Source organism: Vanacampus margaritifer, chromosome 8 (genome assembly GCF_051991255.1).
Source record: "Vanacampus margaritifer isolate UIUO_Vmar chromosome 8, RoL_Vmar_1.0, whole genome shotgun sequence".
Classification (NCBI taxonomy): Eukaryota; Metazoa; Chordata; class Actinopteri; order Syngnathiformes; family Syngnathidae; genus Vanacampus; species Vanacampus margaritifer.
In genome coordinates this window covers 23,438,353-23,451,920 of record NC_135439.1, presented here as the reverse complement: position 1 = coordinate 23,451,920, position 13,568 = coordinate 23,438,353, and the positions used below count along the sequence as shown (strand labels likewise).

General features: G+C 39.5%; 1 protein-coding gene across 4 annotated transcripts in view; it reads left to right on the top strand.

Moving 5' to 3' along the window:
• Positions 1-13,568, top strand: part of cadpsa (Ca2+-dependent activator protein for secretion a) — a 186,908-nt gene that overhangs the window by 85,100 nt on the left and 88,240 nt on the right. For all 4 annotated transcript variants that reach the window (XM_077572524.1, XM_077572525.1, XM_077572522.1 and 1 more), the window contains exon 11: positions 1,836-2,048. In XM_077572524.1, the coding sequence (XP_077428650.1) occupies positions 1,836-2,048 (213 nt within the window). The remainder of the gene's footprint in view (positions 1-1,835; positions 2,049-13,568) is intronic.

Below are 13,568 nucleotides of genomic sequence, written 5' to 3'. Positions count from 1 at the left end.
AAACAAACAAATTAGCAAACCAAGTACAGTATGGCTGGGCATGGCAGCGGCTGAACTCTCAACACAACAGGACTGAAAAATAGAAGAACAAAGGGAAATCAGTACAAACCAAGGGCGGCCAGTTAAAAGCTACTCAAAAACACCAAAGCAACAAACACTTGGGACTAGGGAAAAACCAGGAATATTTTTAGGCAGCATGAACAGCTTGTACCGTGAATACAACAAGGCGCTCTGACAAGAAGTGGTGGTCAGACCATAGCTTAGGTACTGAGGGTGATTGATGATTGGAGGCAGCTGTGTGAGGAGCCCAGCAGGACCTGACCACGCCCATCCCTGAAAGCAAAAACACAGACGGAGGCAAACACAGGAAACAGAACTGCAATGATGCCGAAGTAAAAGGGGACCATAAACGACTCACAACATGAGTAACTCATTACTCTACACAGACGGCAATATTGTAAAGAAACTTATTACTTTCAAATGCAAGTAACTAGTAATATGAAATATATTACATTTTGGAAGTAACTTGCCCAATTGTTGAAAACTGCTTAACTCTTTGACCGCCAAGCGTTTTCAGAAAAGGGATCCTGTGAGTGCCAGCCGATTTAAGCATTTTGACTGATCTTTCAAGGTCCACAAAAAATGTTGTGTTTGGACTATGGAAACACACATACTACCAAACGAAAGATTGGACTCTCATCTTTCATCAAAAAAAAAAAGTTTGTTTCTACCTTATTCCGTTTTTCAGTAATCAATAATAGAAAATGGTTAGTTTCACCCAAATGCTCTGTTTTGAAACAAAATACGGAGAAATCAAGCTTTTTGTGAAACGATATTATTTCATGCACTCTAGTGAATTTGACACCTTTTTTTTTCCCATGAATGATGCCACAAACACCTAAACAGTGCTTTACTTCTGTAAAACACTACCACCAACAATGAAAAAGTGTTTTTTGATAGCAAAATCCGTTTATTTACATTCAACAGTGTAACAATTTGACAAAACAATTTGGCAAACTATTTACAAATGTGTCCAACCGTGGTACTATTTACAATTGTGTGGATGTTTCAAATACAGTTTTTCTTTTTGTGTAACACTCCCCTGCGTGCAAGGGAACGCAGCAGGATTTGCACAACAGATTAGTTTCACTGCGATTGCCCCTTCGCGTGCAGACGCTACACTTTCGTGCCGGCTTTTTTTTCCGGGGAATAGCAAGTATATACTGCAGTGTGTGTTTGGCCATGTTGCCATCAAGTCTACTCTCAGAATCATGATACGGTGACGTTACGGTGGTGTTACGTCTGGCTTCCTCATGTACTTTAGTTCCTATACCGGGTGGTAAGAGATGTTCTAATCCATCTTATTCGCTCCATTCATGGTGGCATCGTAGTCCATAACCAGTGTCTTCTCCGTGATCAGACTGTACCCACTCCTCCGATGAATATGCATTGGACTCGGGGTACTCTTCGTCGTCCGATTGAACGTCCGCCTGTGCAGAAGTGCTCGGTTGTGCTCCCCGTTTTCTGGCGTTATGACGTGATCATAGCCGCCGCGTCAACGCTTTCAACTTCGGCGTAGTAATTCAATTACTAATTCAGTCACTTTTTTTGTTTGTTTAGCAAGTAATTAGTAACTGTAACTTATTACTCGTAACATTCCCAACATTGCTCGCTACTGCTCAATCTTTTATGAATCTTGTGAATATTATATACATTATATATTTATTTTACATAAGCTGTGTGTTGTGGGTACCATGTTTCCAATATTTCTGTTAGCTTGTACTTCATACTTTGATGCTTTAACACACCTAATCAGGAATGTATGCATCTTCCAGGCCTGGATGGTGGTCGGACTTTCTTTAATGCTGTGAAAGAGGGCGACACTGTAATATTTGCCAGTGATGATGAGCAGGATCGGATTCTATGGGTGCAGGCCATGTACCGGGCCACCGGCCAGTCCCACAAGCCAGTTCCCCCTACCCAAGTCCAGAAGCTAAACTCTCGAGGGAGCACAGCGCCACAGCTTGATGCACCAATATTTCAGTTCTGTAAGTTCTTCACTCTTAAATTCTCTATTCTGAAATGGTCATTATTGCAAAAAAAATTTTAAAAAATGACACCACTGATCATTAAATCAGGAAAATTACATCAAAAACATACTTCATGTATCATGATTTTTTCTTTTATGTTTTCACACTTGGTTCAGTCTATGACATTGTCTGACAATGCTTTCAGCTGTTTCTTCTCTGCTTCGCTCTCTATTGTAAATTTGCTGTACATTCTGGTGTTTGGTGGCTTTGCTATATGTCTTTATGTTTCTCTGTTTGTTCCCTCTTCCTTTTTTTCCTCTTTTTAACCTTGACCCCGCTATCTTGTAGCTGGATTGAACGGTAAGTGCTTTCCTGCCTCTTTTATCCTTCTTCTTGTTTTTGCCAATTTTTCTTCCCTTGTGTGTTAAAGAACACTTACAGAGGTTGCCGATTTCTTTATCATTTTACATGAATGCGTAAGTTATTTAATTAGTACATCTAATAATAATTAATTCACAGGTTGAAAAAGTACTGTTCCCTCTACCAATTGAACATTTGTACCAAATAAAATTGACTATATTGCCTTTTTAATGATTATTATTTTTATTACAATGGATTGATTAGGTCACAGGCACACAATAGAGAATTGTATTTAAAGTATTATAAAGAATTGCCTCCAAAGTCACATAACTTTGGAGTTCAACCCGCCATCAACCATTACTCACATCACAAAATGTACAGTCAACCCCTGCATAGGACTGGCATTTGCAAATTTGCCAATACACACTTTTATTTTTGGAGATGTTTTTGCGCTCAGGCCAAAGCAATAATAGGATTTGATGCTATCTCATGAAATCATGGTGTTGTTATTAGTAGGTTTACTCCATTAATGTTTTTTTTGGCCAAGTTTGAAGATTTCCTATTCTGTCAGCACTCCTTGAATGCACCTCATGCACAGTCAAAAGCAGGACTGTCAACACTCACACACATTTCTCTCCATTCTATACTTTAATTTCTCATGCTAAGAAAAGGTATCTGTAACTAAGATGGAAAAACTCTAATTTCCAATTAAAATTTTAATTAATTATTATTATTTATTTATTTTTCTAATTATTATTATTTATTTATTTTTCCGGGTCAAAGCTGAATGGGACAAAAACTCTCATTTCCAATTCAATTTATAATTAATGTATTTAGTTTAATAAGTGTAACTTTTGTGTCATGCGGTCACGTGACATAGCGCACTCAGCGGTTTGTGGAATGCAGAAGCGGCTGGCCGAGGGTTATAGCAACACTGGGCTAGTGAAATTTTGCCACAGGTATGTTGTTGTTTTGCTAAAAAATAAAACAAAATGATTTAAAACCAAATGCAACTAATGTCGAACCGTAGGGGCCGACTGTCGTTGCTGCCGAGCAAGTGAACCTGAGATAAGTACAGTATGCGATTAAATTACGGAGTGGCTGAGTTGTGTTTACACCGCTTTCCCCCCATTGTGTGAATGGGTTAGCGTAGCCAGTAATGTAGACTACAGTCTCGCCTACCCATTCATTTGAATGTGTCAGCATTGCCTAGCGTAGCTTTACCTGGCTCTTTGCTGTGTTGTGATATGTGTCGTATGGTATTTCTCTGAATATGATTCATTAAGTGAAATTAAATGCCATTAAAGTGACTTACCTATATGATTGTGTAATAGGGTGTGGAGATGTTTTAATGTAATGGAAATGCTTTAGAGCCCAGTCTCTTGGTTATTATTTTGTCTTTCTAGAGTTACTGTGGTGAACCTCAATCAGTCCAAAAATTACCGCATGCGGGAGGTTGTCAAAAATGACAGAACATCCCCGAGGGGATTTTAAATTGAATCAACCTCAATACCTTCTTGTCACTTCCTTCAATATAACCAATATTGTATTTTTATATTTTTTGTATTTTAAATATATTTAGAAAATATTTGAACATTGAACAACGACACACTAATTATAATGCAGCTTGTGCTATTTCTTTAATATTTGTCCTTTGAACGTTTGAGTATGTGTGTACATCGGCTTATTAATTGGACCTGCTTTTATGCAGGCCAAGTGTGATGGCAAGGTATGAGCCTAATCTGGGCCTGAATGATGGAGATTGTGCCCGCTGCCTGAAGTTTAAACCAAAACTGAACATTTACTGCTCTGGTCGGGCTTGTAGCATTGATATTATACATTACGATATTCATAGTGTCAACATTTTAGAATGACAAACATACATTTCATAGTTCATTGTTCTGCTGGAAGGAAGGCACGCAAAGCACCTTCAGGAAAAAAAAGGTTTTCTATTTATTTAAATTTTTTATCTTTGGGGAGTCAGACACCACATAGTGGGGGTGGCTCACCCCCACCCCTCTTTGTAGAGTCACAGGACAAAATTAATGAGTTTTTCTGTCTTTGGTGTGGTTGCAGAAGTTAGCAAATTAGAAGTTAGCAATTGGATTATGTTTGCCGATCGTCCGCAAAATGTCAGCCGTAGTCAGCATGTGGATGGAGGGAACCCCTCAATTCCAGAATTGGCCGGAAACCACCCATCTTTTTGGGAACAAGGAAGAGGAGTAAAATCCCACTGAATGCCCAAAGGGATCCACGGCTTCGATCGCATCCTTGGCAATGAGTGCCAACAGCTCTTTTTCCAGAGCAAAGGCCCTCGCCAAGTCGACAATGACAGTTTCTCTGACCCCGACGGAAAGAGGGGGCCGACGCTGGAACTGAATCCTGTACCCATGGGTCAAGGTGGAGATCACCCAGTTCTCCGAAGCGAGGGCAGCCAAGTAATAGAGCTGCCGACAGGAGACGTAACAGACGGCCGGCCCTAGGGGCCCGGAAAGGACCAGTGCTGGTGCTGGCTGTGCTGGTGCTGTGGTGATGGCCTTCTCTTCCAGATCCTCCATAAAGAGAAGGCCATCACCACAACACCAGCACACTATAAACCCACATTATGGAGACGTTACGTAGACGACATTCTGGAAAAAGTAAAACAAGGACACACACAAGATTTAACAGACCACCTTAACACAATGGACAAAACTGGAAACACGAAATTCACATATGAGGAAGAAAATCAAGGACAACTCGCCTTTTTGGACATGAGCATCCATCACGAACAGGACGGCAGCATCAAGACCACAGTCTACAGGAAACCCACGCACACGGATCAGTATTTGCTTTGAACTTCAGAACACCCCATTGCACACAGACTGTCAGTTGTCAGACCATTCTTCGAACGCATGAACATTATTACGGACATGGAGGACAGAAAGAGGGAAGAACAACACAGAAATGACACAAAAAAATTGTCAATATCCACAATGCGCAATAGAAAAAGGCAAAAATCAGGTAAAAATTTAACACAACAGGGAACGACAAATAAAAACTAAAAGAACAGACTATCAATACAAGGAAACAATCCCGTATATTAATTAGAGGTGTCACAGAACAAATACAGCGAGCAATGAGAAAACATAATTTAGGTACAATAATTAAGCCACACAAAAAACTAAGACAAGAATTTGTGCATTCTAAGGACAGTATACATCCAGACAATAAATGCAATGTAATATATGAAATACCCTGCAAACCTGCAATAAAACCTGTGTTGGAGAAACGGGAAGATCTTTCAACATAAGAAAAAAAGAACACCAAAGGGAATGTGAGAAACAAACAGCAGCACACTATACCAGAGAAAATTTAAAATCCACCATATCAGACCACTGCAAACGAGAAAATCACATCATGGATTTGGACAAACCAAACATCATTGGAACAGAAGAACAAAAATACAAAAAATGGATAAAAGAAGCAATAGAGATTAGGAAACGGGGACCGGACACACTAAACAGGGACGAAGGAACTTTCCCACAAACGGGATCTACTTCTCCGGAGACCATCAAGCGATGGAGGGCGTAGTCAGAGTGGAGCGTCATATGACAGTACAGCCACACCGGCTACGCCCAAGAACTTTAGCTGATAAGAGAACACGTCACAACTGTCAGTTTGACAGCTTCTGATCTACTTCTCCGGAGACCATCAAGCGATGGAGGGCGTAGTCAGAGTGGAGCGTCATATGACAGTACAGCCACACCGGCTACGCCCAAGAACTTTAGCTGATAAGAGAACACGTCACAACTGTCAGTTTGACAGCTTCTGAGGAAGGCGGCAGTCAACGCCGAAACTAGAAGGAGACGACAGGAAGGGCAGGAGGCAGCGGCAGGGCCGCAGAGAGAGGGGAGAGGAGGAGGAAGGGCGACGAGGGAGAAGGGACAGGGAGGCGGAGGACGGGCGGGGAGAGGTGAAGTGGGAGAGGAAGCAAGGGGGAGGAAGGGGGAGGGGAGAGGGAACCACGGGGCACCCCGGCGGCCCACAGGCCCCGACCCGCGTCGCCGGACCCAGAGCGACGGACCGCGCCGGGGCGGCGCCGCCCCGGACACCAGGGAGAGCCCCGCAACACAGCACCCCCCACGAGACCCAGGGAACGACCAAGACGCAGCCGCCACCCAGCAGCCAACAGAGGGGCAGACCCGCCACGCCCGGCCAGGGGGGACAGCACCTGTAGAGTTAGTCCCCTGGCATGCAGTGAATCCGAATATTAGCCCTTAGTGCCCATTGGAGGTGAATCTGCTCGATCCTGTTGGCAGCAACTGGGTTCCTGACTATAAAAATAGAACCATTAGTTACAAACTGTCAAATGCAGAGACATCAATGTAAGTTATCACGATGTGGTGGCTCTCGCTAACAGGCAGAATTAAATAACCAGAATTAGGTTAAAATATTCTATATACGTAGACCATATTTATATGAATTTTGATATTTGTTTTTTATTTGAGGCCGATATTTTTTCCATTAGAATGTGATTTATGAGGAGGTTAGACCATTGGTCGATATTCAGAGTTTGTTTATTTTTCCAGTTAACAGGAATTGTTTTTTTAGCGATAGTAAGGGCTACAAGTGTAGATTGAAATTGTTTATGTGGTAGGTCAGTTGTTGTTAGGTCACCTAGCAAACACAAGTTTGGAGATAAAGGTATCCTATAGTCCAAGATAGCGGAAAGTTTTTCTAAGACTTTAGTCCAGAAATACATAACCGGAGTGCATAACCATAAAGCATGAAAATAAGTGTCTGTAGTGTTTTGTAAACACTGGAGACAAATGTCGGAGTCGGAGAGCCCCATTTTCTTCATCATATATTGAGTAATGTATGTTCTATGGATAATTTTGTATTGGATAAGTTGTAAATTTGTGTGTTTTGTCATTTTAAATGCATTTTCACAAACTTGAATCCAAAAGTCAGATTCCGGAGCTATAGACAAGTCTGTCTCCCATTTTAAGATGGGTAAAGACATTTTATCCGTATATGAAAGTAACTTATATATTTTTGAAAGTTTTTTTGTTGTTGTCGGAGAAAGCTTGGTAATATCTTTAGCTAAGCCAGGCGGTTGGAGCGTACCCTGAAGTGTTGGAATTTGTTTCTTTATCATATTTTTAACTTGCAGATAATGTAAAAAATTTCCGTTTGTTATTTTGTATTTTTGGAGCAAAGATGTATATGATATAAACATATTCTCTGAGAAGAGATGGTGAAGATGTGTGATTCCTTTCTGCTCCCACACACCTAAATAAAACGTTTGGTTGTTAATTCGAAAGTCAGGGTTATGCCATAGGGGAGAAAGCCCACAGGGTCCACTTGGGCTTTTGTAATTTCTAATGCCTTCCACCAAGCAGTCAGGGTGGCGGAAATCATTGGGTTTTTAAAACAATTATGTCGCTTAATCGATGTTGTAATAAAGAGTAAATCTAGAAGTCTGAGGTTATTACAATCCTTCTGTTCTAGTTCCAGCCAACAGTTAGTATCTCTGTTGGGTTGTGCCCATAGAACGATATATTGTAGCTGGTTAGCTATATAGTAGTACATAAAATTTGGTGCCTCTAGACCACCTTTGGATTTACTTTTCTGAAGAGTAGATAGACTAATCTTTGCTTTTTTTTTTTCCAGTAAAATTTTGTAACGGCTGAGTCCAACAACTGGAACCATTTAGCCGTAGGTTTAAATGGAATCATTGAGAAAAAATAGTTTATTTTAGGTAAAACTTTCATTTTAACGGTGGCTATTCGTCCTATTAAAGAAATAGGAAGATTATTCCAGCGTTCCAAGTCACTATGAATGTTATCCAGAAGTGGAGAAAACTTTAAATGAATTAAATCAGTTAATTTAGGTGAGATTTTTATGCCTAAGTATTTTAAATTACCTATAGGAAATGAGTAATGTGGGTCCTGGCTTGCAGGGTTCCATGAATTTTCTGTAATAGGTAGAAGTGTTGATTTTGTCCAGTTAATAGAATAATCTGACAACTGTGAGAATTTAGTTATTAAGTTAAATACTTCCCCTAACGAAATCGCCGGGTTTTCAAAATAAAGTAAAACATCATCGGCATATAGATTAATTTTATGTTCTGTTACCCCAGAGTGAATTCCTTGAATCCTTCTTTCCTGGCGTATGGCTATTGCAAGTGGCTCGATAAATATTGCAAATAATAAAGGGGATAGTGGGCATCCCTGTCTTGTGCCTCTCTGTAAAATAAAGATCTTAGATATAATCCCGTTAGTAGTAACTGTAGCTTTGGGAGAATCATATAATACTGACACCCAGTGGATAAATGATTTCCCAAAGCCAAATTTATTTCAAACAGCAAAGAGGAAGGACCAGTTAACTTTGTCAAAAGCTTTTTCTGCATCTAACGATATAATAACTGCCTTCTTATCATGCCGCTGTGACATGCTAATAAGGTTAAAGAGCCTCCTAATATTATTAGTAGAGTGACGATCTTTAATAAAGCCTGTTTGGTCGCTATGAATAATTGTCGAGATTACTGTTTCTAGTCTAGATGTGAAAGCCTTAGTAATAATTTTGATATCAGTGTTAATTAGTGAAATCGGACGGTAACTTGATGGAAGGGTGGGGTCTTTTTCTGGCTTTAATAAAAGTTTAACTGCTGCTGTATTCATGTGTGGACGTATGTAACCATTAGTTTTAATTTCTGTTACTACTCTTAAGAATAGCGGAGCAAGCATTAGCCAGTAGTGCTTAAAAAATATAGCCGGATAACCATCTGGGCCAGGTGCCTTGCCATTAGGCATACTATCTAGAGCACTGTACAACTCGTTTATAGTAAGTGGCGCTTCTAACATATCTTTATATTCAGTAGTTAACTGAGGCATATTTAAGCTACTGAGGAATGCCTCAATATGCTCAGGGTTAGGTTTGTTAGTTTCTGAGTATAGGTTGCGATAATAGTTATAAAAAATTTGATTAATTTCTTCTGGTGATTGTGTACATTCACCAGTTGTCCCTTTAATAGCCGTTATAAGAGATTTTTCCCGATTGCGTTGAAGTTGGTTTGCAAGAAATTTACCTGATTTGTTATTATATTCAAAGTTGTTGTATCTCAATTGTTGTATTATAAACTCTGTCTTTTTAGTTAGCATATCGTCTAACTGTATTTTTGTATTTTGTAAGTCAGTCCATATTTGGTCATTTGGGTTTATTGCGTACTCATCCGTCAGTTGTTTAATTTTATCTTCCAAGTCATTTTAAAAATTTTTGATCCTGTTTCTTTTTATAAGATGAATATGATATAATTTTACCTCTAATTACTGCTTTCCCAGCTTCCCAGAGAAGAGATGGCGATAGGCCTGGAGAGTCATTTATTTCCAAAAAGTCTGCCCACTCTTTCCTTATAATTTTATCAAACTCTGCATCGTTTAGCAGTAAGATGTTAAAACGCCATGTTGGTGGTGGTTTAAAGGTATAATCAACTTGTAGGGAAAGTGAGACTGGTGCATGGTCGCTAATAATAATAGGATGTATTTTTGTAACAGTTTTATCACCAATAGAGTTATTTGTAAGAAAATAATCAATTCTTGAAAAAGACCGGTGTACAGCGGAAAAGAAGGTAAATTCCTTCTTATTTGGGTTTTTAAGTCTCCAGCTGTCGACGAGGCCAAAATCATCCATATATTCCCCTATTACTTTAGTAGATTGTAATCGCCTTATACATGTTGTGTTATTAGAACGGTCTATTAATGGATTCAAGACTGTGTTAAAGTCTCCTCCAATAATAATAGTAGAGTTCGCTGCTAAATCAAACAGCTGAGAGAAAAATTCATGGAAAAAGGCCGGATCATCATTATTAGGGGCATATAAATTGCCAAGTGTATATATTTTATTAAATATAGTTACCTGAATAATAATGTATCGGCCCTCTGGGTCTGTTATTATATTATTTAGAGTAAAGAGTAAATTCTTATGTATGAGTATACAGACTCCTCTTTGTCTGCTGTTACAAGGGGCAGAGTATGCTTGGCTAAAATTCTTATCAATAAGTAATTTTTCTTCAGATTTTTGTAGGTGGGTTTCTTGCAGGAGGCAAATATCTGCTTTTAATTTTAAGAGATGGTCTAAAGTTTTTATTCTTTTTGCCTGTGAGCGAGCGCCACAAACATTCCAGGAAACTAGAACTAATTTATGCATACAAACAATATAGGCTCGGTCCTGTGTAAATATCTGCATAGGCCATTTGTCAATACTGGCATGTTATAGGATAGAATCAAAGTAGTTAGGTGATTTATATAATTTGTGTAAATATAAGGAAATGTGTAAGTAAATATAACAGTGAAAAAACGGGTAGGGATGTGAAAGTGAAGGAAGTTAGTGGAGAGTTAAACAACATTATAATACACCAGTAACTGGTAACCCAAGCGAGATTTTTTTTTTTTTGTTTAAATCTACTTTTAGATATAGTTATGTATTATTATTATATTTATAATATAGCGTAAACATAATGAGTATTCATATTTTAGGTTTTATAACCACATATACATTATATGTATATGTATATGTATACATCTAATAATCAAACAAAGTTTAGTTCCATCGATGCTAATTAGAACAGCCAGGGAGTGGAGTTGGGGTTCCGGAATAGTTGGCTATCGATGTATAGTTTATCAACGACCATCATAGTCCGTTTACCCTCCTGCCTATTTTGTTTCATTATAGGAAACAGTACCTTTCGCCGCTCATTAATCTCTCTAGGGAATTGGTCATTCATTCCAAATGAGGTCCCTTTAAGCTCCCGTCCTTTACTTTTAACAAATACTTTTTGTTTAAAATGCTCAAATTTGGCGATAATAGGACGGGGTCTGTTGCCCCTACGGGCTCCAAGCCGATGTACCCGGTGAAAGGAGATGTTATTTACCGTCTCCTGAGGAATTTTTAACGATGTCGTCATAATTTTTTTTATCTCAACCTCTGGATTGTCAGAGGTGTTCTCGGATATACCTAAGAATATTAAATTATCCTGCATGCTACGGGATTGAACATCCAGAATAGTTTCTTTTAGCATTTTATTTTCCTTTTTAATGGTTTCTAACTCGGCTGAAACAGTCACGAGTGTAGCGTGTATCTCGGCATTGTTGCGTTGGAGATCATTTATTTGTTGGCTGAGGAATTCCATACTTACCTTAAATCCTTTCACCTCCTCGCAGATTAGGGAGAGGACCTCTAACTTTTTATTTATGGACTCCAGCATACTGACCGAGACCTCGGTAGTGGTTAGGTCGTCCGTGTCCGTCGCTGAGTCATTCTTTCTCTTTTTAGAGGGTTTCTTAGACGGTTTCTCGACGGAAGAGTCCTCCATCGCGCAGTTGTAAAAATAACCGTCAATGAAGCGTTCGAGGTCCTCCACGTTGGATGGTATTCCAAATCTGTCAGATGAAAGAGAAAAGAGAAAAGCCAAGATATATGATGGTTAAACTCGAATTAGTTTAGCATAATAGAGCTAGTTCTATCTTAGCAGCAGGGCGCTGCCATGTTGGGGTGTCCCGGTCTCGCTGTAGGTCTCGCGATAATCACAGTATCTCGCGCATGCGTCTCTCTCTCTCCTCCAGGCCTTCCAGTTCTTAGTGGATTGGGCTAAGTCTAAAAGACTTAGAGAGACTTAAGTCTCTCCTGAGCCAGGGTCCAAATTGCGAGTCCCCATCTCTGGTTAAAAAAAAAAAATCAGCTGGTTTGAAGGGCTATTTTCAGAATACACTTAATATAGCCTACACATGCACGTTATTCGGAAGAAATTAAGGTAATATGTTCAACATATTGCAGTATTACAGTTTACAAACTGAGAGCTCCTGTAATTAATATATACAGTAAGTCTAAGGGTGCACTAGCACAATGCCATTCAAACCATGCTGGACTTAAACTGCCCATTAAGGTGTGCCATCACTTCAAATTATTGTGCTTATTCTTTTAATCTCTGTTGTGAAGGCAACTGTTATCTTAAAATACTTTTCTAGCCTAGTTCTAGTTTTATAAACTGAGTGTGAATATGGCTGTGCATGACTGAGCATGCAATGGACACTTTGATTGGATTAGTTTTTATTTTGCATAGTGGTAGTAATCATTAATAACAGGCAGAGGAGTTATTTTGACATTATTCAAAGGTGGTGCGTGGTTCCAGCTTGTTTCTGTAGATTTTGTGTAAGGTGGTAATTATCTAACTGTCAGGGAACAATCACATTTCAGTACGTGGAATTGTACAACATTGCACGTGCATGTGTGTGAGCATGACCAATAATGTTGGGCCAATGGCCCCTTTTTTCTAAACATGCTAAACGAGAGGTGGTGTGCCATACTTGCAAATTATACATGTCTGCTGCACAATTAGGCAAGGCAGTAATTAGTCAGTTAACAAATAACTGCTTGCCTGTTTAAACAATGAAAAACATACACACACAAACACGAAGGATCACTGTGGTAGGTGATCTCCAAGTACCGACTTCACAGAGGTGATCCGTGTTCGTCGTGGCCATCCGCCTGTGAGGGTCTGCTTGGAGTTCCTTATAATCATACTTTGCACTCTTCACCCTCCTTGCATGGACTCCAGCCAAGTTTTTTTAGCTTCCGCTATGTCCAGGAATGTGACTCTTGCATGCCAATTTTAAAGGGAATGAGAGGAATTGTTTCATTTGACTGTGAATCAAGTGGACATACAAAGGCACAAAATGTCTATGTAGCTGCGCCAGATTGCTTGAGTCTGCAAAAATACCAAAACGTAGCATTTATAGGATATATTAATGTGAGTACTGTTATATTGTCAGTATAGATGTTGTTGCTTAGCCGTAAGTTCCAATCTGTTGCCTAAAGTATTAAAGCACCACAGCAAAATAAGGGTTAATTAGCAATTGCATTAAGCTAGCAAACTGAATGGGCAAGCTATGGTTGTTTTAAATACCCAAAGTGTAATTCTCAGTTGTTTCTTCAAAGGTGCTTGTGGAGTTTGTCACTTTTAATCGCGACTGCCATCTCTGGCTTAAAGCGTAACTGCAGCCTCTGTGTCAAGCATAGTGCGCATGTGAGTACATCCGCTCAAATAAAATCTTTTTTTTTTTTCAGTTTCCTTCCCAATTGAGTCATACAATAACACAGTGGTGGGCACACTCGGTCCTCGAAGGACGGAGTCCTGCG